This window comes from Xiphophorus hellerii, chromosome 8 (genome assembly GCF_003331165.1).
Source record: "Xiphophorus hellerii strain 12219 chromosome 8, Xiphophorus_hellerii-4.1, whole genome shotgun sequence".
NCBI classification, from domain to species: Eukaryota; Metazoa; Chordata; class Actinopteri; order Cyprinodontiformes; family Poeciliidae; genus Xiphophorus; species Xiphophorus hellerii.
In genome coordinates, this window is record NC_045679.1 from 18,220,557 (window position 1) to 18,235,933 (window position 15,377).

General features: G+C 39.3%; 2 protein-coding genes across 2 annotated transcripts; one reads left to right on the forward strand and one right to left on the reverse strand.

Annotated features, from left to right (window-relative positions):
• The first annotated feature begins 1,455 nt into the window (after window positions 1-1,455).
• On the forward strand, window positions 1,456-8,323 carry rad23b (RAD23 homolog B, nucleotide excision repair protein). The gene is made up of 10 exons (XM_032569687.1): window positions 1,456-1,650; window positions 2,303-2,384; window positions 3,465-3,544; window positions 3,804-4,015; window positions 4,087-4,142; window positions 4,508-4,635; window positions 6,665-6,803; window positions 6,909-7,036; window positions 7,516-7,695; window positions 7,833-8,323. The coding sequence occupies exons 1-10, from the start codon at window positions 1,585-1,587 to the stop codon at window positions 7,944-7,946; spliced, it is 1,185 nt and encodes a 394-aa protein (XP_032425578.1). The 5' UTR covers window positions 1,456-1,584; the 3' UTR covers window positions 7,947-8,323.
• A 1,402-nt stretch (window positions 8,324-9,725) lies between these two features.
• klf4 (Kruppel like factor 4) lies at window positions 9,726-13,911 on the reverse strand. The gene is made up of 5 exons (XM_032569686.1): window positions 13,569-13,911; window positions 13,336-13,444; window positions 11,926-12,790; window positions 11,544-11,714; window positions 9,726-11,133 (listed from the first exon to the last, which is right to left on the reverse strand). Exons 1-5 carry the CDS (start codon window positions 13,571-13,573, stop codon window positions 10,958-10,960), a joined length of 1,326 nt encoding a protein of 441 aa, XP_032425577.1. The 5' UTR covers window positions 13,574-13,911; the 3' UTR covers window positions 9,726-10,957.
• Between the last annotated feature and the right edge of the window lie 1,466 nt (window positions 13,912-15,377).

A 15,377-nucleotide genomic window follows, 5' to 3' on the forward strand; every position in this document is an offset into this window, starting at 1 on the left:
TGCCCATCTGTATTGTAAATTAATTAAGGCTATAAATATTATGATGGATAGATAGATGGAAACGGAATAAAATACGGTAGGTAAATAGTCACTGCGCTTGTCAGTAGCTTTCATTGGCTACACCCTTCCAGTCATCTGTTTTCCTCTGAACTACTCTCCACACCCTGCAAGAACCCCGCTGACTTGAATAGATGTCTTTGAGTATCTGTTCAAGACACTTGCAATCCTGCAGGGCAGATGTTTTCAGAAAACGGCTTCAAGTTTTTGGGAAGTCTATGAACACAGTTTCTTTTTGTTTTGTTTTTTTCACTGAAATTCTCATTTTCACATCCTTCCCTACTCTGCCTGCTTAAGGTTCGGGAGTTGGGGCTGAGTCTTTATTTCACACGTCTAACATCATCTCTTAAAAATATATTCGAGTCACCAGGGATCAGACTGTAATCTCTGCAGCTCTTCACTTCAGAGGAGGCCGATGGCAGACTGACGACCCCTGGAGACAGGAGCAGGAGACACAGTCACAGCACAGAGAGGGAGAGAAGAGGGGAAAAGAGGACAACAGTACAGCTGCCGAGTGGAGCAGCATAAGGAATGCCTGATGAGAGGATGCATAGGCCAAGGCCAGTGAGGCCACTGCTCCTTCTGTGAAAATGTGATGGAGGCGGGGGGCAGCCTGAGTAGAGAGGAGGATCTCAGGATGCGAGAAGAGCAGGCCATGCAAAGAGACGCAGAAGAACAGAAAGAGAAGTGGGAGATGAAGATTGACTAAGACTGCACAATATTGCGGAACACCTCAATTATTTTATTTTTTGTAGTTAGCAGGCCTCCTAAAGTGACCACCGGGCAACAACTTTAAAAGAAAAAAACAGCCTTACATAAAAGCTTTGAATATTGATTGATACCAGGTGATTTAACAAGTGTTAAAGGGTTGTGATTGTAGGAACTTTCTCATCAGTTTCTACTGTAACACAAACAAACATAGACACAAGTCTTTTTTCCATGTTGCCCACTAGTCAGCAAACTGAAATAATACTGTTTTGTACATACTCATGATGCCTGCCCTGACTCTTTAAGTACAAATGTTCATGGTTACTCTGTATTAAAATAAATTAATTATGGTAAGCATTTTTTGTTTTAAAGAAAGCGTAAGTAAAGGGGAAAAATTGGAATATTTTCACTCAAGCTTAATGCTGAATGAATGAAGTTGATCCATACACTGTAAGTCAAATTAAATGTTTTATTTATACAATCACTGACAAAAACACCATAACCAAATATCTAATCAGTTGTAAAAGAGAGGGAATAAAAATGGCTAATGACTAACATAGTTACATAAAAAATATCATTCAATACAGTGCATTAATATTACAATTTCTGAGTCAAATTGAATACAAACACAACACAGGACGTTGTTCACCATCTAACCACTAGGTGGACCATACGCACGATGAATAACACACGAAGAAGAGAACCGAAAAGTCATGGCGGCTGACAGGTTGTGATGAGCCAACGAAAAAAGCAGTGGAGTCTTTCAAGTTGGATTTAATAGATTTAAGCCAGTCCAGTGGGTAAAGCTCGACTGACAAGATGCTGGTAACTCTGAAGACATTACAACAACAAACATTTAAAATTGACATCGATGAGGAGGAGACGGTGAGAGATAGAAATATAAGTGAAGGGGGTGGAGTGGGAGTGGGAGTGGGGTATGTCCTGGAACCGAGAACAGTTTGGGAATGTCTCATAACAGGCACATCCATCCATAAGTAGGTTTGCGGAAATTCATGGAATGTCATTTATGTATTTGTCCTCAGTGCGTCCTACTTAGGCTTTGTATAATTATGTTATCATTTCTGAACAAGTCAAAGTAACTGACTTGTACATATTGAAAAAGTGACTTATGTTATCAGTAATTAGCCGCAGCCCGCGTGATGTTCCAGATGATGTTTGAAATGATTTACTTACTAACTTTTACTTTCGCTGAGCTTATGTAATACTCTTTTTTTTATGTACGGGGACTGCGTAATATTTAATTTAACCAAAAGGAGACTATAACTATTTTTTTACCTTTAATTTGTCTGTTAAGCTTGATTTAACTCGGGTCGTTGTGGCAATTTCAGAAGGAAGCCGTTATTTTTATGCGATATGTCACAGGGAATTTGGTTTGTTGACTCGGTTAGAGAGCAGGTCAAACTCACTTCCTTTATTACTCACTGCAACTAAACAGGACGTTTTAAGGGTTGTAAACACTTGTGCAACATAACATGTGAACAAGATTGTTAACGTTTTTTTCATGTTTTGTCTATAGGTGAAAATATTAAAAGAGAGGATTGAAAAGGAGAAGGGGAAGGACATCTTTTCGGTTGCAGCACAGAAGTTGATCTATGCCGGTATGATATGTGCAAATCAATAAAATAAGATGCTGACTTCATACATTACCTTCCATGTTTTTGGAGTCCTTGGTAGAGATGTGTGAAAGTCTGGAAAAGTATGGGATTTTATTTTTCCAAGAGTGATTAAGTATGGGGGGAAAAGAAGACCGGTGGGAAAAGGTCTCCAAACTTTACATTTCAAACAGCCATTTTTGCCCTCAGCAAGCTAAATAAGTAATTTAGAGTTGCAAATGTTACACATGAAAAAGGGCAACTTATATGTGATAAATATTCATTATAAGAAGCTTGTTGTGATTTTTAAAGAGCTAAACCTTTTTATGGAACTTTTTTTGTGTCTTGGCTTTTAAGAAAGTCAAACATGAAAAGCATCACCAACGTTTTGAGATGCCAGTAGACTTTGCATATAAATCTGCTTGACTCTGCCAGACAACTGAAAGGACAATGATTTAAAACGTGTGGCAAAATTAACACAGAGATTTCTGTCTTTGTAAGTCAGTACAAAGACAGCTGGAAGAGAATAGAGTGACCCAGAAGTCAAAATCTGATTGCATCAAGTGTTAAGAGCAGAGGAAACAACAATTGTGTCACTGAAAAAAGTTGTTTCTTCAGACAGATTTTTTCCCCACTAAATGAAGCTACCCACAATCCATGTGCAACTTTATTTTCACCTATAGATTTGATGGATTATGGTCAGCTTCATTTAGTGAAAAGAAAGAACTATAACCAAATGGTCAGTGCAGAATTAAAGTCTCTCTGTGGTTAATAGTTTTATCAACTTTAAGAGGCCGTTGTTTAGACAAGTGGTGCATATTTTGATACATTTGCCTTGTTTTCCATAGTAGTGCTAAGTAATATGTTAAGATTTATCTATATAAGTTAAACATTGTTGCATGCTCATATATTTTTCTAATGTATTGAGACAGTAGCATGTTACACTTCATTGTAAAACTTGAATTTTACACATTTGCTTTCCTAGAAATTATCTATACACTGTTGAGTCATTTCTTCAGCAGAGGTTTAATTCATATAAAGTGTGCACCGTTTTATATAGGTGTTAATTTTTTTGTTTTTTGACAGGTAAAATCTTAAACGATGACACGCCTCTCAAGGAGTACAACATTGATGAGAAGAACTTTGTGGTGCTAATGGTGACAAAGGTTCATAATTTAAAGTTTCTCCAACTTGCTGTGTTTTTCTTTTTGAATTAGCATTGTATCGAATAACGCTGGTATTCCATCATAGGATTAAAGCTGTCTAATGACTTTAGTCAGAAATTTTTTTTTTACTATTTATTATCAATTCAGAGCAGCACATTTATGTAAAATACAACAGAGTTGATAGTTCGATCATAATGACAGCTTTTATTTGACAAAAGATATTTTATGACCTATTATTTATTAATTTTTTTTCTTCCAGCCCAAAATGGCCTCAGCCACCACACAGACTTCGTCAACCTCTTCAGCTCCCGTCACCACGGCTCCTGCAGCTCCTCCTGCAGCCCCTCCTGCAGCTTTGTCTAGTTTAGAGAATCCAGCAGAGCCGACTTCCTCCGACAACAAGTCAGAGGACAAAACAGAGGTGACGCCACCAAGCTCTGACCCATTCTCCACCAGTTTTGGCAGTAGCGGGTAAGGATCAGACATTCACCCAATAACATTATGTTTTGTAGATGTTTTAAATATTTTCTTTTCTCTTCTAGAAGCCCTGAGACTTCACCAAACTCAAACTTGATAAATGAAGCTGTTTCAACTCTTGGTAAGGCTGCATTTATATGTTTAGATGTTTGTTTGTTAGCTGTTCCGATGTACGCTAGGCACACGTCTACATGTCCTCATGCTCTACATTTAGAACATGCATTGCCTCAAAGTGAATCCTGTGAACCTGCATGTCTGAAAACTGCTGAGTATCAACGCTTTCTGATTTCCTTTAAGCAATAATACTTTTTTTTAACTCAAATTGTTTATATTGAGTTATGTTTATGCTTTGTAGAAACAAATATCTCTCTTGCTGTGTCTTAGCTTTTTAAATTTTGTTTTAAAGAATAGAGATGAAAAGATTTGACTGCACTGTGACAATAAATCTCAGTTGCTTTATTGGCGACTGTCTACTCATTCCTTCAGTGACAGGTTCGTCGTATGATGCCATGGTATATGAAATGATGCTCCTGGGCTTCGGGAGAGAAGAAGTAGTGGCAGCTCTGAGAGTGAGCTTCAACAACCCTGACAGGGCTGTGGAATACCTGCTGTCGGTATGAGGAGCTCTGTGGTTGAAATGAATGCGCTTTTAATCATATTACCAGATTGATACATCTCTTAACTGATTATAGATTATACTTTTGTGTGACATTTGCAATTTTGGAGCTTACTTTGCTTTCTCAGCTCATCGTTGTGTTCATATCATTGTTTTGTAGACAGTCCGAGTATCTATGAAACTTTACAAGAAGCCCCAAATATTTGTTCAGAAAAATCTTCTAACTCTCACACTACTGTGGGTTTACCATTTCAGTAGCACACAAAAACATGATGCTTTTGGTGAAAAATATAATATTGTAGTTTGTAGTTTTAACTTCCCATAAATCAGGTTGGCAAAGGCTTTTTATTTTCTTATTTATTTTTGTCAAAATCGTTACACTTGATGAGGATCTAACTTGTAGACATTCTATATACAACAAATATGCACTAATGCCTTGGATTTTAATATGAAATTTAAATTAACAGGCAATTCCATTTAATCCCACAGTTTGCCACTCACGGTGGCAGCATGTTGAAGTAGCTCTGTTACATTATTTCTGATTCCTTCCTTTTGTTAACTTTTGGTTCATTTTTTTCTGGCTGTGGCATTGCTGTGGCATTGCTTTTTTGGAGAATTATTCCCTCTGGCTTTGGATGGTGTGCAGCTGGAACAACTTTTGTTCATGCTGTTTTACTTTCAGGTAGTTATTATCATGCATAACCATAGCAACCAGGCTGGGACTAGCTCACAGGTGTCAAACTCCAGTCCTCAAGGGCTGGTGTCCAGCAGTTTTTATATGTGCCACAGGTACAAATCATTAGAATGAAATGGCTTAATTACCTCCTCCTTGTGTAGATCAGTTCTCCAGAGCCTTGCTAATGACCAAATTATTCTATTCAGCTGTGGTGCAGCAGAGGCACATCTAAAAGTTGCAGGACACCGGCCCTTGAGGACTGGAGTTTGACACCCCTGGACTAGCTCAGTTTAAATAATACCTGAACTAGCAGCCCAAAACCCAGAGGAGTTTAAAAAGGGACTTCTTGGATGCAGAGCAGAACCAAAGAACAGAGAGGAAGAGGAAGTCCAAGCCAACTCTTCCACTTATGATAATGGACAAAGATCATATCAACGACTGTAACATCACAGGCAGAGATTTAAAGAGGAGTGGGAAAAGCATTGAGGTAGATTAGCAGTGTTGGCAAAAACTGGATGGTGTTATCTAGGAAATGTTCCCGCGTAATATCATCTCTGCTGCCATAATATTGAGCAGTTAGCATGTCAGGCAGGGATATATAGCAACTGTGTTCAGTCAAAGGCTTCTTCAGATTTGTTGCAAAACTGACTACTACCTGAGATCCTTCCTGCCCAAAGCATCACTATCCACAATCACTTTGAAGATACTTGGATGATATGAGTTAAATAACATTTTCTTTGGGATAAATGTATTTATTTATTTTTTTCAATTTGAATTTAAAGTAAATGTCAAGCAATGACCCTAAATAATGTTACGCAATGTCATGATGTGCTCTGTCTACTCTGAAAATGTATTCCCCTCAGCATGCTGGGTGTTCAAGTAATGACAGTTAGACCTATTTTGTGTATTTATCAGCTCATAATATTTTAGATAATATGCCAGTGAACTGTCAGTCAAAAATGGTCAGGTGGTCAGTTAGTTTTAAATATAAAACTAGAGAAGTAACTCAGTATGTCCTGACTCAGTGTTGGACTACATTTTACACCCTTCTCCCAAATGTTTATCCATAATGCAAGCTTGGGGTGCATCAAAGCCAACAACCATATTTTGTATACTTGACAAAAGTGGTTTCACAGAATGCAATTTATTTCTTGTTGTACAAACCCACATGAAATCCATTTTCAAATGCATCAGCATCCATGGAAAAATAGGAAACAGTTTGGCAGAGGTTTTAGTGTTCACTTGGAAAAAAACTTAAAACTCTTACAGAGTACTTCTTAATCAAGATATGAGAGCATCATCCCCCTTCTTGTTGCTCTACTAACCAGTGGAGGCCTACCTCCTTCCACAGGGTGTGTCAACCAGAGATCAGGGTCCTGCACCAGGACCTGATACCACGGCGACTCCATCAAGTGGAGCTCCAGCTGCTCCCTCCGGAAGTGTTAACACTCCTGCCAACACTGGATCTTCACCAAGCGCTACAGCAGGAAGTAAATGGAACACCCTGATTCCAAAAGCAAATGAGGCATGAAACTATGCTTTCTCTGCCAGTTTTCTTGTTTCTTGCTGCTTACAATTTTAATTTCCGCTTCCAGCCAATCCCTTGGACTTCCTAAGAAATCAGCCTCAGTTCCAGGTGATGCGACAGCTGATTCAGCAGAATCCTGTCCTGCTTCCAACGTTGCTGCAGGAGATCGGCAGGGAGAACCCAGACCTGCTGCAGGTGAGGAAGAGCCAGACCTCAACAATGTTTCACTTCTAGATTACAACACTTGTATACTTTTATTGGGGAGTTTTAACAAAATGACAGTTTACTCATCTACCAGTCTACTATATCCAGTGTTTAAAATGTCAAGTAATTCTTCTAATGACACATTGCCAGGCAAAGACAGCCAAGCCTCTTGGGCATTTTTACAGTTGGTAATACATTGCAGAGTGTTTTAATGGGATTTTGTGCAATAAATTAAGCAAAAGTAGTGTGTGTTTATCAAATGGGAGCAAAATGTTAAAAACTTAGAACTGAAACATAATTTTGCTTTTTATTGCACAAAAAAATGGATCAACAGTTTGAATTCACCTTGTTTCATTTTATCACACTAATAGGTTCCACACAGCCAAATTAAAGCTCTTTTTTAAACACTCTGTTCTGCGTTTCACTTTGCAACAGTACACTATTCATGAACATTTCATTCTGAATTATAGGAGATCAGTGACCACCAAGAACAGTTCATCCAGATGCTGAATGAGCCAATTCCAGACCCAGCTCCAACAGGTGGCGGAGGAGGACCGGGTGGAGCCGGAGGAGTGGGAGGTGGTACATCTGGTGGGGGTCAGATGAGCTATATCCAGGTCACACCACAGGAAAAAGAAGCTATTGAGAGGGTGAGGTGGAGCATGACAATGTCCAGAACCTGTTTTTTTTATTTATTATTATCTAAAAACACTGGAGCTTAAATTGAAAAGGTTGATGGATATTACAGTTTTGTTAAACTAACTTTCACCTTTTGCTTTCCATCCAGCTAAAAGCCTTGGGTTTTCCAGAAGGACTCGTCATCCAAGCCTACTTTGCTTGTGATAAGAATGAGAACTTGGCTGCCAACTTCCTTTTACAACAAAACTTTGACGAGGATTGAAGGAGACATTTTTGTTGTTGTTGTTGTTGTTGTTTTCATTCTTCCACTGTTTTGTTAGTCATGTTCAGTATATCTGCAAATAAGCCTTTTAATTTCCAAAGTGTATTTTATTCCCCGGTTCCAAAGCAAAGTTTCATGATTACACTGGATAATTCTCAGTTGGGATCTGCTGTAAAAGGACAAGCTGTTGTTAACAGGTTACAATGGAGTAGTGATTAAAATCCAATACTTTTACATCAGAGTTTGCCTATGTGCCTTTTGTTTTATTGCTTAAGAACAATTGTTTGTTTGCAAATAATAGGGTAAAGCTAAGAGGTTCTTACAGGTTCTTACATTTGCTTCTTGAAAAAAGAATTAAATTGGAACCAATCAAGCAACATGTGTGTCTCCTGTTCGTCTTTATTTTTGCACCATCAAATTATGTGTACAATTATTGATATCTTTAAATAATTCCATGTATACCAACTTGGAAAAAACCATGTTATATGTTTCTAGCAAAATAAGGTAGGAAGGTAATGGTCGGGCTATGAATATACTGTAAACAAGTCAAAAATATAAAAAAAATAATCTGGAATAGGAACTAAGTATGTAAAAACTTCGAGTATACTATTTTCAAAGTAAAATTGTAAATGTTGAACTTTACAAATGCAACTCACTATATTTTTGTCTTCCCTTATATCAATTCCAATGAAGAGACAACCTAGAGAGCATTTCCTGTTGTAAAAATCAGGATGATTTAGCCGAATAAACCTGCAGAGGGCAACATAGACCACAAAATGTTTCACATTTAACAGCGCCGACATGAAGATATGCAACAAATGAATGTCGATACTATATGTTAAGCATCCCAACATGGGTAAAGCTCATATTTAATTTAACTACATCTTGGTTTTTATCCCCTTTTAAAGCTTGTGTACAATTATTGATATCTTTAAATAATTCCATGTATACCAACTTGGAAAAAACCATGTTATATGTTTCTAGCAAAATAAGGTAGGAAGGTAATGGTCGGGCTATGAATATACTGTAAACAAGTCAAAAATATAAAAAAAATAATCTGGAATAGGAACTAAGTATGTAAAAACTTCGAGTATACTATTTTCAAAGTAAAATTGTAAATTGTTTTGATACTTGTGTGTGCAAGATATATATACATAAACACATTCTTTTTGTGTTTAATTTGTCTTCTTGAAGGGGAATTTTCTTACATGTGTAGATGTATATAGATGGTTTGTTCATTTTCTGTTTTTTTTTTATTTTTATTTTGGATAATCCTGAAATTGCCATATTAATATGCACCATATGGTTCTAAATCTGTCTTTCCCTAAATTGTTGAGGTAGTATTTATTTACAGATAGTCTTTGAGAGGTTGTTGGATAACCTTTTTTTCAACATTTCGTTTTGCACTGTCATGTTACGAACTCATGTTATATCAATTTGACTGCAGTTTTTTCAGCCCAGGTGCATATTTTGATTTGTTCTTGGACTGGAATATATTAAAAACTTGTTTTAAGATGCTTGCAGTTTGAAGGACTTACATCCTAAAGTTTCCCAATGTTTGGAAGCACTGTTTCAAAAGAAAATGACTAAATACAACTCTTTCACAGCATCTACTTTGAAGAACCCAAAATAAAACAAACGTTGCTGAGTCATTATGAAACTAAAGAGGCAAACAGAGTTTAATTTTTCTTCATTAACCCGCTAACATGGGAACATTCAAACAGCAGTTTTATGCACACAGCAGTGTACAAACAAGAAATGAGAACACAAAGACTGTCATTCTAGCTTCACTTTGTGTTTTTATTCATATTGTCTCAACAGAGAGCAGCAATCAGATCTGGCGTCATCCTTGAATGTCCCGTTTTCTTTTCTTTCCTCTGACAGGTGGAAAGAAAAAACCACACGGAAACGGGAAAACTTTTTTTAAGGCAGCATTGTACTGGTTTGCCTCTTCATATGGGACGATTATATTGTGTAGGACGCGACTGTGAGTCACCGCTGCCATTTCAAACATAAATGTGCTGCTCTGTTACAGTTTCGCAAAATGTTCAGTAACCACATGCATCTCGTCATGAATTTGAATTAGCTAAGAGTATAAATGCCACCTTGATTTTCTTAGTTCAAATACATTTTTATTTCATTATACTGTAAAATACAAAACAATAACAAAACATTTTTATGTACAAATGTACAAAGTTTAACATTATATTACATATTTTGGCTATAAACAAAAACAAAATCTTTGTTCAGAGTTACTCATTCAATACAAAAATACGAATGTTTCATATAAATTATTGCACTTTGCAGCTGCAGTGCGTTGTAGATTGCCATCGCTGTTTAGAAAGTGTTCACCTGAAGTCATACTTTATGGAAGAAAACACAAACAACTAAATGGCACTTTTATTTTCATTGCTTCACCCTTTTCTTTATATCTATTTTCCATCATCTTTGGTACCTTTTTTTTCTAAAAGAAACCTTCCCTATTACTCAGCACCATTCTGTATAAATTAACATTGTACCTGAAAATAAATGGCTTTGCAGGTGAAATGGGATGATAAATATCGCTGTGTTTATTAATACAGTTTGTTTTAACAGTGTGTATTAGAAGTAAAGTCTGCGATGGTGTGTTGCTTGCTGCTAGAAGGCCTCTGGAGATGCTTTGTCTGTTGCTCCTGGTTTCCCTGAATTTTCCAGTTAAAATCCGCTGGCACCTGGTCCACCAAGTTTTGTCGGTTAAATAAGACAAATTCCAGTTTGGTCCCTTTTTTTTGTTTGTTTTAATAAGGTTTTACAACCCTGGCTGAGAGGCCTCGTCGAGTCACCTGCACAATGTGAGAGGGGCTCTTAAAGGAGTAATGCTTTCTTTTTCTTTGTGCCATGAACACCACAGCGTGTCTTGCTGCTCGACGTCAGCTTGAAGGCAAGTTTTGGTAAAAAAAAAAAAAAAAAAGTGTTCTGCAGACAGATATATATATACTGTGGCCTTCAGCTTTTGTCGTCTTGTCTGCGTCTCATAGGTGTCTCTTCATGTGGAGAGCAAGGTGGTCCGACCTGGAGAAGGCCCGGTCGCATTTCTGGCACTGGAAAGGCCGATGACCCGTGTGTTTCCTGTAGTGGCGAGTGAGCTCATCGGAACGTGCAAACTTCCAGCCGCAGCCCTCCCAGTCGCAGTGGTAAGGCTTCTCCCCTGTGATAAAAAAACAAAAAAAAACACACACACACCCAGAGCAGTTAGCACCATCCGTAAGGTTGAAGTAGCCCAGGCTTCACCACCTCCAGCTAAAAAAGAGGTCCATCCTGTCCTGCAGCTCCTCCGTAAAAGGCCTAGCAGTTGTATTTGAGCAGGGATCAGTGTCAACCTGTTTTGCTGCACCTGACAAGCAACTCCCCTAGTCCATCCCCCACCCTTCTATGAATGTGTTTGTTCAACAACGTGCAAGTGATGTGGCCTGTTTTTTTGTAAATCCACAATGAAAGCCTTAAGCTGAATAGCTCTAGATTACAAAAAAAAGTATGATTAACGAGCGAGGATTCAATGTGCATGCCTCATAAAGTAAAAGGCAACAGGAGAAGGAAAAACTGTAAAGGGAGCTCTACCTGTGTGTGTGCGGTGGTGTGCTTTCAGGTGGGAGCTCTTTGTGTACGTTTTGCCACAGCCAACGTAGTCGCACGTGTGCGTCGCCACCCTCTTCCTGGGCCAGGAGCGCCTACCGCGTTTGGGCTTCGGCTCCTCGGGCAAGCAGTCCCCGCTGGAGATCATGAGACCCTCTGTAGGGTGAAGGGATGGCCAACATAATAGCCATGAAACATTAATATCATACCATAGAAGAATAAAGATCTTAATAATAGAATTTGCTTGTACAGTCGGCATTGCCAAAACTATTGTTTCGTCTCTAAAATTGAATTTATTGAATAGATAAACTCTCTGCTGAATTGGTTGTACAAAGTAATTGATACTGCAAAGTGGTGTGCCAGTCACCTGGGTACTGAATGGATGAGCCCTGAGGGTAGGAGGTGTAGCCCTGAGAGGTACCATGGTGGTACCCCTGCGGAGGTAGCGGGATCTGAGAGAGAGGGTGGCCCAACTGGTGCTCCCGACCAAGAGGATTGTCTGGAGAAAGGGAAGAGGATGAAGATAATCTAGTGCTGGTCATGGTCCTCCCATTCCCTGGAAATGCATGAAGATCCAAGTTGCTGGGGCGCTGTTGCTGGCCTGCCCGGCCATGAGAGTTCACCCCTGCCAAGTGCAGGTCTATGGGCTGTGAAATGGTGCAGTTACTGGGGTTCTCCTGCTTTATCCGGCTGCACACGAAGGACGGCGAGACCCGCGACGGAGCAGAGTCCGATGCCGGGCCGACGCAGGCCTTGCCTACAGTCATGCTTTGGCTGTACTCTCCCATGTCCATTGTTGTCTTGACTACAAACTTGCCATGGAGGCTAGGAAGGTGGAGGTATGCTGGGTCCAAATCAGGTCTCATGAGTTCTGCCACAAAGCCTCCAGAGGGCGAAACGTCACTGATGTCTGGGATGGTGTAGAGCAGCTCACTGGCAGTGTCTTGAGGAGAAGGAAGTTGGTAAGATGAGGTGAAGGAACCCGGGGAAGATGACATGGCCTGGGCAGAGCTGCACCCCATGGCTTCCTCCTGCTGTTGCTGTTGCTGTTGTTGCTGCAAGATGGAATTGGACAAAATAAAATCATAGTCCAAGTCCAGATCTGGCTCAGTCTCCTTCTTGGACATGCTGGTGCTTGTTATGCAGGTGGCTGTAGGGTGGTCTGGGTCGCAGCAGCTGCTTCTCTCTGGCACACTTGGTTTCTTAAGATGGGACAACTCCTCCTTCCATTTCTAGAGATAAGTTAGAGACCAGATAAGAAGCTTGTTTGTGTCGAGTTACCTCTAATAACAAGAAACTCATACCCATTTATGTCCTGCTCTACTTCAAAAGAGTCCAAAACAAGGGAAACCGACTTGTGGACAAGTTCAGTTTAAGAAAAAATGTAATGAAGGGTGATATTTATGAAAGCTCAGCAGCACAGTTCAGTCAGGTGGAGGAAAGATCTTTGGAATGTGCACTGGTTGAAATACTGGAATTGATTCAGAAACCATAAAAATGGGGAAAAAAAACAATAAGTAGGCTTGGATAAGCGCTCGGAGACTTTGTGCAATCAGATAATATTCTTTCTAGGAGTTTTACTGGAAACCATGTGTGCGTTCCCAGTTTGAATGCCTACGGTTCCCTGTATAAACTGGTGCACGCCCCAGCAGTGTCAAGCCTTGACTGCAGTAATAACATGGGAGCTACACTGAGAAATAAACACACTTTAAATAGAGGACTATAAGAGATTCCCTGATGCCCAAGTTCTATCTGGTACTCAGTAGGGTTTACTCACCAGATAAGCACCTCCTATGGATCTGCTCTTGTCAGTTGGTCCGCTGGCAAACGTGGAAATAGATGGGAGAAGCGTGCCACAAGCCATCTCGACGTCATTTGGAGGCTGCCTGAAATTACACAGAAAAACACCGTAAATCCCCGGAACGATCCTGCAGGAGGAGGCGCAGCGCAGGCTCCTTTATATTCCACAAGCAAGACGATGATCAGGCGATGTTGTGAAAAATGTTTCACCTCATCAGTTAGAATCGACTCTTAAGTCTTCTTGCCGCGGACTGCACTGGATCTGGTAGAAATAAAATCCCCTCGTCAAAAATGTTTCAAAGTTTCTGCTCCGCACCGCACGCCGCACTTTGGCTCCGGGACATGCCGCCGCTAGATTGGGCGCGCCGGTGGAAAAGGAAAAGCAAAAAAAAAAAAGAAAAGAAAAAGAAAAGAAAGAAAAGAAAAAAATGGAGCTAGTTGTGACTGATTGGAGGCTGTTTTGAACGGGGAAGACAGAGAGGCGACGAGCAGGGGAATCCCTCCCGCCAGTTGCCTTGCAGGGAGACCGGCAGTCTGAGTGAGGAAACAGCGTGAGAGAGGCATCCTTAAATCTAAATCATGGGAAACGCCTTCTGTCGCCCCGGCAACGGGCGCAGGAAAACATTAGTGGGGGGAGGGACGAAGAGTGAAGGGGTAGGCCGAGTCTAATGGCATAGAAAAAAAAAGTGAGGCACAGCGAGGTTTGTTTGTATTCATAGCAACGGTACCAATCCTTGCTGCTTTTATTCTTGTAAAAAGCCATTTAGGAAGTGCAAATTTCCAATTGCAACACACAGACTGACAGGAGAACATAGGTAGGGCGATTAATGCGGACACCTGCACACATCACCTGGAGAGCCGAGATAAATAATACTTAGTAAATAATGGAGATATAATAGTTAATAACAATAATATTGATGAGTAATATTTTTTTTTATATTTACTTTTTTATTAGTTAATGACACACATACATATATATATATATGTGTGTACATATACGAAAGTTCACTTTTATATCTAATAATCACTATACATAGTGCAATGAATATTGCTTGGTAATCTTGGCGTAAGGTTCTCATTAAAAGCATCCATTGTCTATATTTGCAAATAGATGCGGGGTTAACCCTGGACAGGTTGCAGTGTAAAATGGCAAAGCACAGAGAGGTAGACAGGACAAACAACCATGCTCCCTGACACTCACTCCTGCAGCCAGTTTAGAAAGACCACTTACCATAACTTGCATGCTTTTGAACTGTGTAAGGAAGTTGTACCTGGAGAGATACAGTGAGACTGGGCAAACTACAACACATTGCCCACATTGAGCCTAACTGTGCCACTGTTCATCCTGAGGCATAAACAAATCCAGTTATTTGATAAAAAAAAGGTTCCCTGTTTACTACTTAGGAAAATTATTATGTGTTGTTTGGATTCATTTTAACTTTTACACAGAGTTCTGTGACACTGCTAAAATTTACTCATGATGAATCTTTCTGTAGGATGCATCATGCTGTGGAAATGTTTTCCTCTGTTTGGGATTTGAAATCTGGTCAGAGATTATGAGGAAACGGACATGACTAAATACAGGAGAATCTTCAAAAATATGCTCAAGGCTGCAAAAACTTAAGTGTGGGTGTTGGTTCACCCTCCAGTACACAAGACCTTGTGTTGCCTTAGTCAGGAATAATGGCAAAACAATGAACAAAATTGCAGTAGATGTTAAAAAAAGAATATGAAGAAATGTTAATAATGACTATCTTAGAATAAGAACTTCTAGAATTTCTGGTTGCTTAAAAGTAAAAAACATAAATGTTTTTAAATACATTTGTACAGTGCTGAGTTATTAATTAAAAATATATGTAGCCAAAGATTTCAAATATGATTAAACTTTTGCTTGGCAAAAATAATTTGATCAAAATCAAATTATTCATAGTAATTTTACTCTTTAAGTGTAACATTTTATTCCAAAGACACACACAAAAAAATTTCTGTGTTACTGAGGTTGTATTGGGTTTTAAAAAT

Coding starts and splice junctions, on each gene's coding strand:
- rad23b (XM_032569687.1), top strand. CDS start 1,585: ATGCTGGTAACTCTGAAGACATTACAACAACAAACATTTAAAATTGAC. Junction 2,385..3,464: donor ACAGAAGTTGATCTATGCCG/GTATGATATGTG, acceptor GTTTTTTGACAG/GTAAAATCTTAAACGATGAC. Junction 4,143..4,507: donor TGAAGCTGTTTCAACTCTTG/GTAAGGCTGCAT, acceptor TCATTCCTTCAG/TGACAGGTTCGTCGTATGAT.
- klf4 (XM_032569686.1), bottom strand. Junction 12,791..13,335: donor CCATAGGAGGTGCTTATCTG/GTGAGTAAACCC, acceptor ACTTATCTCTAG/AAATGGAAGGAGGAGTTGTC. Junction 11,715..11,925: donor CTCATCCATTCAGTACCCAG/GTGACTGGCACA, acceptor TTCACCCTACAG/AGGGTCTCATGATCTCCAGC.